Genomic DNA, 17,692 nt, shown 5'->3' on the forward strand with positions numbered 1-17,692 from the left:
AGGGCGAGGCATTCGCAGAGGACGCCTGTGGAGGGGTACACCGGCGAGTTGCATGACGACAATGGCAAGGTCATCAGTTACATGGACAACTTGAACAAATACAACATTGCGAAGATTGCAATGGATCGCTCATTCATATTTCCTTGTCGTATAGCTGCATTCTTTTCACATTTATTGTCCATCACTTCTCTGATGAATCCATGCTAATGCTCGCTTTGCAGCCCTTTACAAATGACTTCCCTAGGGCAGACATTCATGAGCTGCTATCGCCAGATCTGCTCCATCAACTCATCAAAGGCACATTCAAAGACCATTTGGTTGACTGGGTAGAACAATACCTTGTGATCACGCACGGGAAACAACAGGCTGCAGTCGTCTTAGCGGACATTGACCGCTGGTAAGTCTGAGCTATATCGTTGCACATCATCTGATCTGATACGAAATGTTTACTAGAATCGCAGTTGTTCCTCCCTTTTCTGGGTTACAAAACTTTCATGAAGGGCGCGGCTTCAAACAGTGGACAGGTGACGACTCAAAGGCCCTGATGAAGGTTCGTTTCATGTCCGCTGGCATGCATGGGGAAGTAAACTCAACCATAAGCTTTAGGTGTACCTTCCTGCGCTAGCCGGGTATATTCCCGAGGATATGATGCGCACGTTGCGAGCCTTCCTAGAGTTTTGTTATATGGCTCGGCGCAACGTCCACACGGAGAAGACATTACAAGATCTCGAAGGTGTGCTGGAGCGCTTTCATCACTACAGGAGCATTTTCGAGACGTCTGGAGTCCGCGTCAGTGGATTTAATCTTCCCCGACAACATTCCTTACAACATTACAAGTGGCTTGTATGGGAGTTCGCAGCTCCGAACGGTCTTTGTTCTTCCATCACAGAGTCCAAACACATCAAGGCCGTCAAAGAGCCCTGGAGGCGATTGAGTCGATTCGAAGCTATCAAGCAGATGCTGCTAACCAATCAACGCCTTGACAAGCTTGCGGCAGCGCGCGTTGACTTCACAAGTCGCCATATGCTGGACTTGCCTTGTGCGGTACAGTCCTTGCATGGTACGCTATCGTAATTTATGTATTGTAATGTACTGATCTTAAGTATTTCTACAGATTCGGACAATGCGAGGGATGGCGATGTACTTCCTGACGATGGATTACCAGCGAATGCGGATGACCCTAGACCTGCGAACGAGCATGCTCCAGAATCACGTTCGAATCCTGTGGAACGTATTGTGAACGAGAACGACAACACAGCACTTCACGAAGGGCTGCCTATAGCAGGACCCCAAGTTCGTGCCTATGTCGACATGGCAGCTACAATTCGTATGTTCTGTGTTACCCACGCCTCAAAGCTAGTTCTCTAATTTACCGTTCAGAGCGCAAATATCCAAAGGATGTCGTGCGTTTATCATTCCACATCCACCAGCCAATTCTACCGGAACTCATCCGGCGATTCCTGTACAGTCAGTTAAGGCCTTGGCGTGCCCTCCTTCCCGCTTCTGAGGTACCCCTTGGTCAATGCCCGACATTCCATGGAAAGGTCAATGTCTACTATTCCGCCGCTGCAACGTATTTCGCTCCAAGTGATCCCAGTGGCACCGGCGGGATGCGATGCGAACATATTCGAGCAACCCCACAGTTGTTACGCGGTAGCGAAACACGAGCGTCTAGTCGAGTCGTCACGAGACAAGGTCTTAGTCTAAGACACAAGTCCGTTCAAGTGACACTTCTGGCGATGTCCTCGCACTGAAGGTCGATTCAGAGTTCGTTCTTATGACTCGTAGTAGCTGTCTGCTACTGACGGTCGATCTCAGTCAAAGGCAAGTGAAAAGCTGGTTTAATGGTAACCAGGTCGAGATGGGGATCCCGCTCGACAAGGTCGTCTACTTATACAAAAGGTATCCGCAGTACTACGCAGTAATGCGAGATCGTTCATTGGCTAGATAAGGTGAAACGATATCTGGGCAAGGTAACAGCGAGGAAGTAATATGTATGAGAAAGCTGAGTAAGGTCATGAGAGATAATCAGTACTAATGGGGATAACGAGTCGTGTATCAGAACGAGGTAAAGATGAGGCGTACATGCACGTCTTGCATGCGCGATAAGAAGAAGGTCCGGAGTTGGATCCGGTGTAACCCTAGACTAGGGGTTCTGGGCATCTGGGTAAAGAATCGGAGGTTGCGCTCCGATGAGTCACGTGTTGGATCACGTGGTCTGGTAACGTAAAGGGAACAAGGAAAAGAAAAAGAAAAGACGCGCCACAAGTGGGGAGCGTTGTAACATCAGCTCCCGTCTAACGTTTCTTGTCCCACAAGAAATATTGTGATCTTCATCGTCGTCGGGGGCAGTCGCGAACATAATGATCTCCTCCACATCTGTAGCATGTCCGCCGGCTGGTTCGTGATCCTTGTTCGGGGATACGTCCGTTCCTGTAGGGATGACCGCGACGCGAGGAAGTGGATGCAGTCGAGAAAGATGGTTGGGATAATGAAGATCGTCCACTGGGTACGTGCGAACGAGGAGGGCGAGGTCGAACGGGAATTGGTTCTGGCGACGAGCGAGGAGTGGATGCGGGTATTCCATTAGTGGTGTATCCGAGGATGTGTCCGATGTCTTCGTCCCCATGCTCCCTCCAAATCTCCTGTGCTGTACGAGTGACCGTACTGCGCATCAACGACCAGACTTGGTCGACTCTGGTCTGGGCTCTACTCGTCCTTTCTTCTGCTGCGATGAGCTCTTGTCTGGCCGTCTGCATCCACTCGACCATTTCTAATGCTCGTTGCATGGAAACCACCGCTTGTCGATCTTGCGGGCGATTTCGTAAGGCGACGAGGATATCTGTGAAGTCGACAGGAACACGGATAGCCGAGATCAGACGTGTGGCAAATTCTTGTTCGTCCGATGCGTGACTGAGTTCGATAGAAGGTGAGGGCGATGAGGTGCGGATAAAGGGTGTCTGTGCTCGAGAGGGTACTCCATTGACAAGCGTAGGCGATGCGGGTATGCTCATAATTGTGGAGGCGACTTCAGCGAGTATATTGTGAACAAGGTCGTCTATAGCGGAAGTGGGCATTGATGATATGTCGTTTTCTCCTCCTTTTATACCTTTTGGTCGTTAAGGGGGTCGCGGTTATCTGTGATGTGAAATAGAATGTCGTGGATCCGGGTAATAATCAAATAGATGAAAATCCATTGGACGATAAAGAGTATTCCCACAGAGATAAGAACTGCCTGATCAGTTCCAGGCATCGTTCTGATCACCCCAGCCGTTAGCGTGCGGGCTGTCTCGCGTGAAGAGTGTGTGTTCGACAAGTCGTCTGATAAGGATTCGGTGGATGATCCAAAGAAAGGCGAGGGTTGTGCAGTGGAGGACGATTAGGAAGATGACGAGGAAAACCGTCGTGGTAGTCATTCCGGGTTTCTTCTCCTCTACTGGATTCCCCTGGTCCTTTTATATGCATCGAGGATTCGCTTGGCATTCTGTAAATTGTGGGTAGGTTCCCACGAGTTTTCTGCTGAAGAATATCCCTTCCACTTGACTAAGTACCTCAGATGACCTCGGTACATCTTGTGATTCAGGATGGCTTCGACTTCGTACTCTTCCTCGTTATCAACGACATCAGGTGGTGGGTTCATGTAATTCGGACCATGTATGTCGTTTTCGCGATAAGGAGATAGAAGGGCGGCGTGGAATACGGAATGAACTCGCCAGGTCTTCAGGAGTTTGAGACGATAGTTGGCCGGTCCGATGACTTCGACAATTTCGAATGGCCCCTCACGCTTTGGTGCTATCTTGCGCGAGGCATAATTGACCTTCAGGTTCCTCGAGTCTAGCCAGACCTTCTGTCCTAGTGTAAACTTCGGCGATCCTTGTCTGACTCGGTCCGCCATTTGTTGTCGGGCTAACTCGTGCATGGCTAGTGCTTCTAGTCTTATCTTCTGCAACATGTCAAGCCTGGATTCAACCGATGGAATGTTCGTGGACGGAAATACGGAAGGGAGTCCACGTGGTTCGTATCCCATCATGATACGGAATGGGCTCATCTTCCGTGCTGAGTGTTCCCTTGTGTTATGACAAAACTCGAGGTCTGGCAGGCGGTCGGCCCATGTTTCAGGGTTGTTTCCGCAATAGAGTCGAAGATAGATTTCCAGCTCCTGGTTGACTCGCTCAGTTTCTCCGTCCGTCTGAGGGTGATAAGCTGTGCTCATTGATGATCTGATCTGGAGTAGTCGATTTAACTCTTGGAAGACCTTAGATGCGTATTGAGGTCCTCTATCCGAGATGATTCGGTCGGGTAATCCAAATCGCGAGTATACTTTGTCATGAAAAATCTTGGCTGTTCCTTCGGCTGTGATCGTTTTGAGGCAGGGCGTAAGAATCACCCCCTTCGTAAGGTCATGGTCTACTACGACCATAATTGAATCAAAACCATTGGAAATGGGAAGGTCGGTAATAAAATCGGTGGTGCAACAGGAAAATGGTAATGCGTGTGGGTCGGCGGGAATTGGTTCCAAAGGAATACGCGTTGGATGAGTGTTCGGTTTCATTTGTTGACAGGCGGCACAGCCTTCAACATAATTGTAGACAAATGTATACATGCCGGGCCACCAGAATTCACGACGTAACAGTTCAAGAGTGTTGAACTTTCCAGGGTGACCCATGGCAGGGGAGTCGTGATGTAGTCGAACGAGGTCACGACGAAGAGTTTCAGATGGTGGAACGTAGATCTTTCCCTTGTAAAGGATGACACCATCGCGAACTTCCCAGTCGGAAAGCGATGATTTCATGGGGAATGGCCCTTTGTGCGCAATCGCTTCGAGGGCTTCGTGAACAATGAGGTCTTTTGCTGCGTGATTCCTGATTTCATCGAATAGTGTCGGGGAAATGGATCGCACGAATAGTGTGTTGGGTAAAAGAACGCGATCTTCGTTGTCACTTTCACTGTCATCGAGTCCGTTACGACGAGATAGCGCATCAGATTGGATCATCTGAGTGCCAGGGACATGGATGAGGTGAAGATCAAATTGTGATAATTTGAGACTCCATCGTGCTTGTCGGCGGTTTAACTTCTGAGCTGTACGGAAGTACGTGAGGTTCTTGTGATCACTGCGAACTTCGACGGGATGGGGAGAGCCTTCAAGATAATGGCGCCATTCAGTGAGGGCTCGAATGATTCCGAGGAGTTCGCGGTCGTAGATTTCGTAGTTTCGTTCAGCTGGATTGAGCGTCTGTGAAATGTAGGCACAAGGATGGAGGTCTCCATTGATGTCGGCTTGGCGTAAAACTGCACCCGTAGCAAACTTGGAAGCGTCGGATTCAACAATAAAGGGTTTTGCCTTGTCAGGCAGTAACAGTACTGGGGCGGTACTGAATCGTTGTTTTAACGTGTCGAAAGCTGTCTGACATCCTGTCGTCCATTCAAAAGGTGGAGATCCAGCGGCAGTGCGCGTAAGATTCGTCAATGGTTTGGCAATATCCGAGAAGTTGGCAATAAACTTCCGATAGAAGTTTCCAAACCCTAGGAAAGAGCGAACACCTTTTACCGTGCTTGGTTCAGGCCATTCTGCAATTCCTTTAAGTTTGATAGGGTCCATGCCAATGTAGTTTTCTCGAATGATCATGCCTAGAAATTCGACTTCTTTAACATCAAAGAAACACTTTTCCGGTTTAAGGAATAAGTCGTTGTCTTTGAGTCGTTGGAGTACGTGTCGGGTTCGAACGTGATGTTCTTCCAAATCGTTTGAGAAGATGAGGATATCATCCATGTAAATGACTATCCATCCCTCATCGATCATGTCCTTGAAGAGTGCGTTCATCATCATTTGGAAAGTCGCCGGGGAGTTGCAGAGTCTAAAGAACATGACCATAGGTTCAAAAAGTCCGCGATTTGTCTTAAATGCGCCCTTCCATTGGTCACCATCTTTGATTCTGACATTGTTATATTCGGAGCGTAAATCCATTTTCGTAAAGATCGATGCGCCTTTGAATTGATCCATAAGGTCAGAGATGAGCGGAAGAGGATAGGCGTTTTTCACCGTCCCTTCATTCAGGTATCGGTAATCCTGACAAGGACGTAGTGCTCCGTCTTTCTTTCCTACGAAGAAAAATGGTGAAGCCATGGGAGATTTCGACGGTCGGATGTATCCTTTTCGCAGATTTTCTTCCAGGAAGTCATCCATCGCTCCTTGTTCTTTGAGCAATAACGGATAGACTTTACAGTCGCGTGGAATAAAATCGGGTTTCAAGTCAATGGCGTGGTCCCACGGCCTGGTTTCTGGAAAGCGTTCAGCTGCTTTCTTTTCAAAGACGGACTTCAAATCGTGGAGGTAGTTGGGGACCAACTCCTCGACAGTTTTGGGTTTGTCTACAGCTGATGCTTCTTTGTGTGCCTGTTGTGCCAATTCTTGTGATTTACCGGATGGTTTGTAAAAGACCGTATTCTGTGCGTTACAGAATAATGGGGATCGAGTACTGTGTGTCATTCTTCCAATGGCGGGGCCTCTTCGTATGGTGAAGACTGCGGTTTCAGTCTCTTCATTCGTCAAAGGTGACTCCTTCCTGATGGGTTCAAATATCCCAATGACTGGCTCTCCTGCGATATAGGATATAACTAGATCGTCATCATCGAGCTGATCCATAGGGGATTCTGATGGTAGGTCATCTAGTTCGGTATCATTCCGCACTGCGGGTAACTCGCCACGCTCAGTGTTATCGGTCATGATTTCTCTGATAGATTCCGAATGCCCAAATGAGGTAGGGGAAGTTTCGGTGGTGATTAGCTCTGGGAGTCCATCTCCCTTGAAAATCGAAACTTCTTCATCTGGTGCATCTTCGACGGTGGGTTTCGGTGGCCATTTGGCATCTTTACCAAACCAAAAGTCACCGGTTTCCCAGTTGATCATCGGATTGAGGCGTTTAAGCCACGGCATGCCGAGAAGTATGTTTTCTTTGCCAATGCCGGTCAAGAGGAAACGAGTAAGTGTCTTCCTTCCTCCAATTTTCATCATCTTCCAGGTGCAATGAGTAATGGTACCCATTTGATTTGGTGTGCCATCTGCATTCATGACTGTAATCGGTTTCGGTAATTCCCACCTGATGAAATCGTTTTCTTCCGCAAAACGAATGTTCATGAACATTTCGGCTGCACCGGAATCGATCAAGGCTTCTGTTGTAACGTCTTCCTTCTCTCCCAACGAAATATTCACAGTGATTGAATTTCCGCTAGTGTTACAAATAACGAGGGGAGATACGGTAAGATGCGACGGTCCATGCATTACTAGTGGCCGTCGTCTCAAAAACCCAATTGGGTTCGTTCTTCGTCAGTCATGTCGTTGAAGACGTTTCGCACATAGGCGATCTGTTCCTCTCTGGTTTCTTCCCTCAACGTCTCCTTCTTCTGTGCGAGGTCTTCTCGCATCTTCTTGATCCATGTGATCGTGTCTGTGTCTAACCCGGGCTGTATCGTTCTAGCACGGGTGAAACTTCCAGACTGGGGGTGAAATTGTCTGTCGTTGGCTATATGGCCCTTCTTTCCGCATAGGAAACATAATCCTTCTTTCATTCTCTTCTGTCGCTCGTCTGGGGATAATCGCGAGATATTGACACGATCAACATCCATCGCGTTTGGATCCTTTGCAGAAGCCGAGTAGTAGGGACGATGGACAGATCGGCCCTTTCCTCGCGTCATCGTAGTGGCTCCTCGCTTGAAGATCTGAGCAGATCTCCATTGGTTATCAAACCGCGAGGCGTATTCGTACCACTTGTCAAGTGTCTTGGGCATGCTTTCCATCCCATATATCCTTTGTTGGAGTGGGTCGTTAAGTCCCCACTTGAAATACTCGATATTTCCGGCATCTTCTAGTTTCGCCTTGGATTCAAGCGATCGGAATTCAGCAATGTAGTCGTCCGCAGTACGAGTTCCTTGCTTGATGTTACGCAGCAAGGTACGAGCGGTTTCTTCAATATTTTCATCGCCAAATGCTTTGTTCACACTTGCAATGAAGTCTCTCCAACTCCCATAAGAAAGGAAGTCATCATTGGTGAGTTCCGTTTCTATGAAGCTCTGTGCCCATGATCCTGCTGTTCCTCCTTGCATGTGCGATAGCACGAATGCGATCTTCTGATTGTCCTCCTGGTAGACATGGCTATTTCCGGCCATGTAGTTCTTGCATTGGTTTATAAATTCCCTAAGCTTCGAACGGTCTGAACCGTTGAAGGTCTCGGGTTTTCTAAAACCAAGTTCCTTCTGGCTAGCATGGTGACGTCCTTCATCCATGGTAACTGTAGCCATCGGTGGTATGTAATCGGGTACGATTGGTGCAAGAGTCGGTTGGGGTACAGGATTCTGGGCAGGGGGGTTCCAAGGGGCGTCTGGTCTTTCTCCTGGATAGGAGGTCATTATACCGCTGTCTGCGATGTGCTGGAGCACTATTCCACCAAGATTATGGGGAAGTGTCCTTTCAAATTCCTCTGGGGAGTAGTCGAAGTTGTGATTGTCTGGCCTGATGAATACAGGCCTTCCTCCTATGAAATGTGCGTTTCGTTCTGTGCTCCACTCCGCTTGGGATGGGAGGTGCTCGCGGTACTGCTCTGGAAGAGCGGTCGGGTTGATGTAGTTAAAATCCAGCGTGGATAAATTCTTCTGTGTGGCCTATGTCTACACGTAGACTGCACACCGTCCTTAACTAAGTGGGTTCGTTCGTCGTCGGCTAACAAGCCTGTAGAGTGTCTTCTGTCTTCAAACTGATACACCTATTTGCTGATTGCTCGAGTGATTACCTCAGCCTCCTCGGCCTATTGGTCTCTCGGACAGACCCCTCTCCGAAGATGAGTGATCAGTCTATCCCTTCAGCTACCTCGATTACAGAGTAATCTCAAACGGTGCTTTAGCAATCGAATCGGGTGTATCGTTCAGTCTTCAAGGTTCGGTCCGGTCGGTAGTTCGTTGTTAGACTCTAGGAAGTCACAGAGAGTAATAAGATCTCGACCTAATGTTACGCGGTAGCGAAACACGAGCGTCTAGTCGAGTCGTCACGAGACAAGGTCTTAGTCTAAGACACAAGTCCGTTCAAGTGACACTTCTGGCGATGTCCTCGCACTGAAGGTCGATTCAGAGTTCGTTCTTATGACTCGTAGTAGCTGTCTGCTACTGACGGTCGATCTCAGTCAAAGGCAAGTGAAAAGCTGGTTTAATGGTAACCAGGTCGAGATGGGGATCCCGCTCGACAAGGTCGTCTACTTATACAAAAGGTATCCGCAGTACTACGCAGTAATGCGAGATCGTTCATTGGCTAGATAAGGTGAAACGATATCTGGGCAAGGTAACAGCGAGGAAGTAATATGTATGAGAAAGCTGAGTAAGGTCATGAGAGATAATCAGTACTAATGGGGATAACGAGTCGTGTATCAGAACGAGGTAAAGATGAGGCGTACATGCACGTCTTGCATGCGCGATAAGAAGAAGGTCCGGAGTTGGATCCGGTGTAACCCTAGACTAGGGGTTCTGGGCATCTGGGTAAAGAATCGGAGGTTGCGCTCCGATGAGTCACGTGTTGGATCACGTGGTCTGGTAACGTAAAGAGAACAAGGAAAAGAAAAAGAAAAGACGCGCCACAAGTGGGGAGCGTTGTAACAACAGTGGCGTAAACGTTGCCCTCATTTCGATTGTGTTCTCGTGAATTCGCAATTTCAGAGTCTCGATGGATTATGGCCGAATCAAGACATGCCGGATGTTGCCAGAGTACAGCTGTTTTTCGGCTTCATTTTCAATGGCATTCAATACCGTTGCGCGCTGGTCCACTGGTTTGATCGAGTGGGAGATGCAGTGGACGATGAGACAGGAATGTGGATTGTCAAACCAAGGTCAGACGGCGATGTCAGTGCATACCCTATGTCAGTCATCCCATTAGATTCTATTCTTCGTGCTGCCCATCTTATTCCTGTATTTGGAAACGAGCATGTGCCGGTGAGACTTGAGGATCATCATTCTCTTGATGTCTTCCGAGCATTTTACCTTAATAAGTATGCCGACCACCATGCGTTTGAGCTTCTATCTTAGTGTCTATATTACAGTCCTTTGTACACTACTTGTACTCCTTAAAGACTAATTCTTGCACTTATGTATCTGCCCGGTCTTAGGTATTTCTTGTCTAGCTGTATATCCTTAACCTGCTTACCGCGTCGATGTCGCAACTGCTCGAAATGCACCCTTTTGCCCCTTTCCCTGACTTATCTTTGCTTTTGTGTCTTGGTGGCATTGGCGGCATTATTTAAGACCAAAAAGGACTGAGAAGGCGCCATAAGCAAATTTGACTTTTGCTGATGTAAGCGACAGACCATGGGCTAGGTCTGTGCCAAATCAGGCAACTGTTGCGAAGCTTGAATGTCCTCCTTCATTGAAGATCAAGCTATTGTAGGCATGCACATCTCAGAACTAGCATGAACACTGTATAGTAATGCTGTAAATGCCTCTAGAAACATTTTAGCACCACAGGAAGAGCCCGAGCATATTTTCAGCCAGATTCCTTGACATTTTCACTCAAAGTAGCTGGCTTAATGCATTTCCGGTGCTCCTTTGTGTCAGCACGAGCTCAGAGTATGCGGGCCATCTCAGAAAAGCTTCAGAGGTTCTCAGGAACTCACTCCTGTCAAATCTCCTCAAAAAATACATGTAAACTGGGCATAGAGATCAAAAATCGCGCTCAATGAGTGGGAAGGCACATAATTAAAGAAGCACGTAAGCGAGGCTTCTCGAGCGGCTAACGGGCGCTAACTGTAAGGTAGGAGGGCTCTATCAAACTGCCCCAGACGTGTTATCTGCGGTGATAGGGTGCGATGAGATAACCGTCTGGGTACGAGACCAAGTGGTAGGGGAGTTAGGTCCTAGCGGAGTTTGAAAAACCTAACCTACCGGCGCGGGCGGCCCCGCGTCATGTGCCCACTCAATGCGGCAGGCAACCTGCCCCAAATGGCATTTCTGATGTAAGCACATACCTAAGGTTGGGCACTGCACTACAGCTATTCAAATTACACACTCTGCGGCATGTTTTAATAAAAATTAGTGTCCATAACTGAGTGCTCTATATGCTCTCTAAACATGAAAAAATACTGCCTATGTACAGTTCCAGATGAGGACCACAACCATGATAACACTTATGTGCAGCCAAACCTGCACACTGGGACTTTTCTCATATTCAATGCATGTCCTGCCAGTAAAAATTACAACTGGCAGTCCTTGTGATATCATGGAAAATTTTTAAGGTTGCAGGAGAAACTCAGTGCATTCAGATGGCTACAGTGAATGCAACTGCACTGGGCCAAAGTTTTATTGTGCTACAAGAGGGACATACACTCTCGCCCGAAGGGCGAGCAGAAAATTTAAAGGATTTCTGCATGCCGTGAATGTGTAAAATTTACAGGACCTAAGCTTCATTAGTTGCCTCACAAGAAGAGTCATCCCTGCAGTTGTGTTCCTATGTCTGACTGTACTGCATGATTTGAATATAACTCTGGAAAATCATCATGAATTATGTGTAAGTGGCATGAAACCCGATATTCATACACCAAGGCACTTTGCGCAGGAGTTGAGGACATGCTGGGCATCACACAAAGATACAGAGTGAATACCTTCTCGCTCGCTCGAATTAATTTCATTTAATTTATTTAATTTCCGGCCAACCCTACCACTATAAGGAGACTGCCTTACGCGAGACCAGGCGCCCACAGCCAAGCCCAACGATTGGTGGAAACCCTGAAAGTGCCGATTAGGGGTGCGCCGACTGAGCGGTCTGGCATAGTAAGTCAATTGCCACTGGCGGAGGTTCAACCCGGATCTATATATGGGAAACCCGCCAAAGGTGCTGCAAAGTAACCCTAACCTTTTTCGTAAAGACGGCTGTGTGTACAAGTCCCCTTCGTTCTGCTTTCAAGCTATGGCCCAGAAATTGCTGACGAACCCAAAGTCAGGGAGGAGCTCCCAGCCAGCCAATACACCAGCTCCAGGGGATAATCCACGTCCCGCTTCATTCCGCACCGTACCGGTGCAAGAACGGTCACTCTGGCAGTCCTACGCAGGTGAGCAGGTCGCCAACGCTTGAACGACTTGTCAGAAATGCTGAAAATCTCGTCTACGCAGTTCTACCCGCGCGAACTCGCTTGCACATCTCATTGGGTATCACCGCCTTCGCTCTAGCAGGCATTCTCATGTCCAACCAGCTCGAGAAGATACTGCCTCCCTCAAAGGAGGATGCCGCTCGCCTCGCGGAAGGAACGCCAAAAGAGGCGCCGCCGCCTTAAGCTGGATGTGTAGGATGCGAGAAAGACAAAACATATACAAGGGGCATGATACAAAGTTGTGGGCGGGGACTAGCGCTACAGGCGAGGAACGAATACATGTTACGGTGTCCAGCATCGTCTGTCTGTGAGTCGCTCGTTGTCACTGCTCGTTCTTTTCGATCCCGTCGTACGCGTCCGCCGGAGCGACGGGTGCGTCTGTAGGCGTGGGAGACGTGATATCCATTGAAGTACGAGGCGGTGGTCGTGGGCGCGGGCTGGCATGGTTGCCGGAGGTTGGTCTCGGATGCCGGCTGGAACGGTTGCAAGAGGTTGATCTCAGGTGCGGGCTGAAAGGGTTACTGGTCGCTGTCGGGGACGGATCGGGTCTAACTCGGCGGAACGGACCAGGTGACACCATCTTCTCCAGCGGACTTGACGCACCATGCGCATACACCTCAGGAACTATTCCCGCGGAATCCTCCGCCGGGCCCGCCCCCGACATTACTCTCCGCTGCGCGAGTGCATCGGGCAGCGACGCAAACGACGGGTACCGCTGGCGGTCCGCGGGGAAGCGTACGTCCCAGCTCGCCTTCTCCCAGTCCGGCACGAACTCCTCGGCACCCTCGCGGGGACGCCTGCGGCAGACGACGTCACGCACAAAGCCCCACCAGTGGTCAAAGGACATCGTCACAAGTAGTATAGCTGCGACCGCGCCCACGGCGATGACTGCGACGCCAATGACTTTCCAGGTTGTGGAGGTGCTTGACGAAGAGGAGGGCGTAGAGGGAGCATTGGTTGCGGTAGGGGTTGGCGTAGAGTATGTCGCCTGAGCGGTAGTGGACGGCGGAGGTGTCGTAGTAGAGGAAGATTTGCTGCTGGAAGTTATGCTGGTGGTTGATGCTGCATCCTTCCTTGTGGTCGAAGTATCTGTCGTCGTTCCGAATGGGCTGAACATAGCGAACGGATTGCCATCTGTCTTCGTAGCGATGCTGTTTGTGGAGACTTGTTCCGACGTCCCGTCGCCTTCTGGAGTATCAGGTTCAAAGCCTCCGAAGATGTCGCCCAGCCCTCGTCTCTCTCCGTGAGCTGAGACAACGGAGAGACGCCTTCGGTTCCCAGAAAGTGTTGCAGCAGAGACCAGTGGACAGATTCCAGCGATGAACAGAACGACACGAAATCTCATTGTGAAACCAGTAGACGGGAAGAGAAGTCCTGCCGAATGACTTCGGTCGAATTATTAGGTCGCAAGTCCAGCTTGCTGTGCGCCTCTGAGCAGTCGAGAATTCAGACGACGGAGCGCGACACGAACGTTCTCGGTTTGTGACGCGAGGTTGGCGCTTGATCACGTGGTTGAATCATTACATGTGCTGTTGGATGTCATCACGAATCACGAATCACGAATTACCTGAAAAGACGTGGTGGCAGCTGTGCGACTCGCACTCAGACTCTAATTGACAGATCCCTTCAGCCACTGCGACATCTCCAATCAGAATATGCAAAAGGATACGTTTTGTGAGTGGGTCGCTCTTTTTGTGCAGCCCGTCATAGTGGCGGAAACATTTGGTAAACATCGGCGGAGACAGGAATTCGGCGGCTGCGCAGTCGGGGCCGGCGTCACACCTAGATTATTGACCCGGCTTCTATAGGACCACTCCTCCCCATCTCCTTCACTCTTTCTTCGATGGCCTTTCAGCATTTTGGAAAGGGAACGCTTCGGGTGGTTAAGAACTACACCCATGGATACTCACACACGCAGACAAAGGTCAGAGATGTGACATCGAACGACCCGTGGCCGCCCTCTGGCAGGGCCATGCACGAAATTGCTCAGTTGACGTATAACCCGTGAGTATTTTCGTTCTATGCACCTGCGAAGCAATTTTGCATCTGCTTCCCCGACGAGCTATGTTTGCTATCGTAGCTTCGTGGAAGTTTTCTGTATGCGACCGGTGGCAACCATGTGTTTCTCAGCGAATGCAGAACGTGTGAGCTATTCCGTGTGGCTTTGCTGAGTCGCGACATAAGCGTTGCGGTTGGTTGTCACATTCTGACGACGGGTAGGGAGTGCTTCTCGGCACTCCGTCCTGAAAATTTTATGTTATTCATACTATGACCTCTGGTCACGGTGGCTCATTGCGGAACCTCTTACAGTGTCGATTTTGTTGAGATCATGGAGGTGATGGACAAGCGGCTGAATGACAAGGGCAAGTACTGGCGACACGTCTTCAAGGTGCGCTCAGTGTCCGCTTGCTGAGCCTCACCCACTCATCTCCGCCGATGTGCAGTCTCTCGTGCTTCTCGACTATCTACTGCACTCCGGGTCGGAAAACGTGATCATGTACTTCCGCAACAACCTATACGTAATCAAGACCCTGCGGGAGTTCCAGTACGTGGACGAGGACGACAAGGACCAAGGCCAGAACGTGCGGCAGAAGGCGAAGGACATCACGAACCTGCTGATGGACGACAAGCTGATGCAGCAGGAGCGGCGAAATCGAGCGCAGATGTACCAGCGCATGCGTGGTCGGCGTTCGGCTGATGATGATGACGACTGGGATGACCGAAGCAACAGCAGGAGCCGGAGCCTGACGCCTGTGGCTGGCCATAGGCACAAGGAAGACGAGGATTTACACAGGGCGCTTGAGGAGAGCAAGCGGAGCGTTGCACAGGAGCGCGCGACCGCGGAGGAGAAGGACATACAACGGGCCATCAAGCTGAGCCAGGCGGAAGAAGAGCGCATGGCGAAGGCGCTCGCGGGCGCGAACTCTGCAGCGTTGTTTGACGTGCAGAACCAGTTGTGAGTATATTCCAAGGTAATGTTCTGCTCGGCGCTAACATGATGGTAGGCCTCCTACTGTCGAAGGGCAGCTGATCGATGCGTCGCTGCCATTGCAGTATACGTCCAACGTTCAACCTCAGTATACGGCCTTTCAACCGCAGATGACGTCCTTGCAGCCTCAATATACGTCGTTGCAGCCCCAGTTCACCTCCGTGCAGCCTCAGTTTACCGCGATGCAGCCTCAATTTACTTCAATACAGCCACAATTTTCGTCGTTCAACCCGTGGCAACAACAGGCCCAGGAGGAAGCGATGCAAGTAAGTATGTTCTATGTAGAAAGGGTTCTAAAGCTAACGACCTGGTAGGTTGAGTGGATCCTTCAACAGCAGGCCCAGGCCCAGCAAGAAGAGTGGTTACGTCAACAGCAATTACTCCAACAGCAGCAGCAGCCGTTGGTGGCCCAACCAACTGCTATTGGGTATGTGACATTGTATTGACTGGTTACTAGGTCATCATTATTTATATCGTTCAGATCGAACAATCCATTTGCTCACGGCCCGTCGGCATCCGCCCCCCCTCTCCAACCACAGCAGACGAGCAGTCCCATGTCTTTCAATCTTCAAGGTACATATGTCAACCGGGAGACGGCTGCCAGCGCCCCCCCTGCACCTTCACAGCCTCAGTCGACCGGTCAGCGTATGCGGGCCGATCAGACCCATGCGAACCTGGCAGACCTGTTCGCTGCTCGTGGCGACGACGGTTCGGATACTTTCGGCAACGCCGGAATGCTCCGGTATGTCTTGCGCATTGCTGCTGCACGGATTGACCTGCTGACGGTAAACTAGGTTCGGATACACTCAGGCTGGGCGTCTCGCGGCTCAACGAACGGGTCCTGCCAGCCACAACCCCTTCTCGCTGGACCATCTGTCATCTCAGAAACCATTAACCCAAACCTAACCAAGCGTGACATCACCCCCACCGACTTGTATCATTGAATCTGAAGGCAGCACCCGCATCTTCGCTTGTATTGTAACATACAGTGTATTTCTACCATGGCGTGTATCTATCGCTCTCTTCTGTCAGTTGGTATAGTGTACCCGTTCTTATGATCTCGTGCATTCTCACTTACCTAATGTTGTTACTCGTCTGTTAATGCGACATCCTTTCCTTGCCTTCCCAGCGTTTTGTGAACGTGAGCTACATAAGCTGTTGTTCCCCATTTCCGCTCATCTATATCGGTTTGATCATTCTGACCACGAGATGCGATATAGCCACCGCTCGGTCCGTATGCGTATGGAGCTTTTTTTAAGGCCAATGCCCACAACAGTGCTACGTTGTGACCCCTTCTCCATCTCCCGCCTTCCAGCTGGTGTGCTGTGGACTCGGAACCATGGCAACCCTGGCTACAGCGCCTAGCAATTGTTGCATCAAGACGGTCGAGCACACTGGCACTGCTCGCGGGACCATAGAGAAGATCGCGGGTATCGATACTTACATCGTAGGCACAGCCGATCCTCAAGATTCGAGGAAGATCATCCTGTTTTTCGCGGACGTCTACGGCCCCATATTTTTGAATTCGCAGCTCATCATGGATTACTGGGCATCCAACGGTGCGCCGCGCCGATACTTGTTCGCGGCACTAATGATACTCCACCTCCTCAGGCTATCTCGTACTCGCCCCGGACTACTTCGAAGGCGACGCGGCCGGTAAGTATGTCGGGACGCCGGGGTTCATTATGAGAGACTGGGCCAAACCCAAGATGGAGAAAGCCGTCCTGATGATCCCTCCTTGGCTCAAGGCCGTGAGGGAGCAATACGGTACATGCGCTTTACGAGTACTCTTCGTCCGTTGCTGACCTTCACGTGTAGATTCCACGAACACGAAGTGGGTCACCGTCGGTATGTCAATACTGGCTCTCCGCCGTATATCCTAGCTTCATGAAGCTTTGCAGGGTACTGCTTTGGTGCCCCATTTGTAATGGACTGCGTTGCATCCGACTGGATCTCTGCAGGTAAATTTACGTTGTTCTCATGTCTTAGGCGAACGTGAAACATCTTGCAAACGCGACCCAGGAGCTCTCGCACACCCTGCCTACCTCGATGAAGGCCACTTCCGTCGCGCGAAGAGTACGTGTGGTTTTCCGTCCATTCGTGTCGCACGCTGGGCTGACCATGCCTGCAGAGCCTTTGTTGCTGTCATGTGCAGGTAACAAATGACATTTTAGACCATAGAATGCGAAGTTTCTCATAGATGTCTGCACGCAGAGATAGATCACACATTCCCCGCTATGAATCGCCGCCGAGCCGTAGATATCCTTGTCGAGAATAAGACAAAATATCATGTCCAAGTCTTTTCTGGTGTTACTCACGGTTTTGCTTTGCGAGGGAACGTGAACGACCCCATCGCGAGTGCGTGGCATCTTCCACTCTCAAGCTGACTGGTAGCCTAGTTGACTCTTCTGTAGGGTGGGCGAAGGAGAAGAGCGCGGAGGGCATCCTCAGTTGGTTTGACCTATTTATCAATTAACAGTCCGCATATTTCTAGCAATTGTGCGGGCTTCTTGCTCATATATATCAGTGACGTCCAGCCTGTAAATCATGCATTGAAGTCACATTAATTGTTGAGCACGTTGATTCG

The 17,692-nt window shown here is 50.0% G+C and overlaps 7 protein-coding genes across 7 annotated transcripts; 3 read left to right on the forward strand and 4 right to left on the reverse strand.

Annotated features, from left to right (window-relative positions):
- Window positions 1–2,333: 2,333 nt before the first annotated feature.
- SCP_0100920 (hypothetical protein) lies at window positions 2,334–3,014 on the reverse strand (the record flags this gene model as incomplete). Its single annotated transcript, XM_027752332.1, has 1 exon — window positions 2,334–3,014. The coding sequence occupies one exon, from the start codon at window positions 3,012–3,014 to the stop codon at window positions 2,334–2,336; it is 681 nt and encodes a 226-aa protein (XP_027608133.1).
- A 419-nt stretch (window positions 3,015–3,433) lies between these two features.
- On the reverse strand, window positions 3,434–7,141 carry SCP_0100930 (Transposon Tf2-6 polyprotein; the record flags this gene model as incomplete). The annotated part of the gene is made up of 1 exon (XM_027752333.1): window positions 3,434–7,141. The coding sequence occupies one exon, from the start codon at window positions 7,139–7,141 to the stop codon at window positions 3,434–3,436; it is 3,708 nt and encodes a 1,235-aa protein (XP_027608134.1).
- A 155-nt stretch (window positions 7,142–7,296) lies between these two features.
- On the reverse strand, window positions 7,297–8,403 carry SCP_0100940 (hypothetical protein; the record flags this gene model as incomplete). The annotated part of the gene is made up of 1 exon (XM_027752334.1): window positions 7,297–8,403. One exon carries the CDS (start codon window positions 8,401–8,403, stop codon window positions 7,297–7,299), a length of 1,107 nt encoding a protein of 368 aa, XP_027608135.1.
- Window positions 8,404–11,935: 3,532 nt separating this feature from the next.
- Window positions 11,936–12,299, forward strand: SCP_0100950 (hypothetical protein; the record flags this gene model as incomplete). Its single annotated transcript, XM_027752335.1, has 2 exons — window positions 11,936–12,077; window positions 12,139–12,299. The coding sequence occupies 2 exons, from the start codon at window positions 11,936–11,938 to the stop codon at window positions 12,297–12,299; spliced, it is 303 nt and encodes a 100-aa protein (XP_027608136.1).
- A 139-nt stretch (window positions 12,300–12,438) lies between these two features.
- Window positions 12,439–13,461, reverse strand: SCP_0100960 (hypothetical protein; the record flags this gene model as incomplete). Its single annotated transcript, XM_027752336.1, has 1 exon — window positions 12,439–13,461. One exon carries the CDS (start codon window positions 13,459–13,461, stop codon window positions 12,439–12,441), a length of 1,023 nt encoding a protein of 340 aa, XP_027608137.1.
- Window positions 13,462–13,959: 498 nt separating this feature from the next.
- Window positions 13,960–16,011, forward strand: SCP_0100970 (ENTH-domain-containing protein; the record flags this gene model as incomplete). The annotated part of the gene is made up of 7 exons (XM_027752337.1): window positions 13,960–14,120; window positions 14,427–14,505; window positions 14,561–15,072; window positions 15,122–15,371; window positions 15,420–15,532; window positions 15,587–15,847; window positions 15,900–16,011. The coding sequence occupies 7 exons, from the start codon at window positions 13,960–13,962 to the stop codon at window positions 16,009–16,011; spliced, it is 1,488 nt and encodes a 495-aa protein (XP_027608138.1).
- Window positions 16,012–16,444: 433 nt separating this feature from the next.
- SCP_0100980 (Protein AIM2) lies at window positions 16,445–17,581 on the forward strand (the record flags this gene model as incomplete). Its single annotated transcript, XM_027752338.1, has 8 exons — window positions 16,445–16,664; window positions 16,717–16,872; window positions 16,924–16,953; window positions 17,007–17,066; window positions 17,128–17,181; window positions 17,237–17,260; window positions 17,320–17,463; window positions 17,520–17,581. 8 exons carry the CDS (start codon window positions 16,445–16,447, stop codon window positions 17,579–17,581), a joined length of 750 nt encoding a protein of 249 aa, XP_027608139.1.
- Window positions 17,582–17,692: the final 111 nt, after the last annotated feature.

Source organism: Sparassis crispa (assembly GCF_003851025.1).
Source record: "Sparassis crispa DNA, contig_000000F, whole genome shotgun sequence".
Lineage (NCBI taxonomy): Eukaryota > Fungi > Basidiomycota > Agaricomycetes > Polyporales > Sparassidaceae > Sparassis > Sparassis crispa.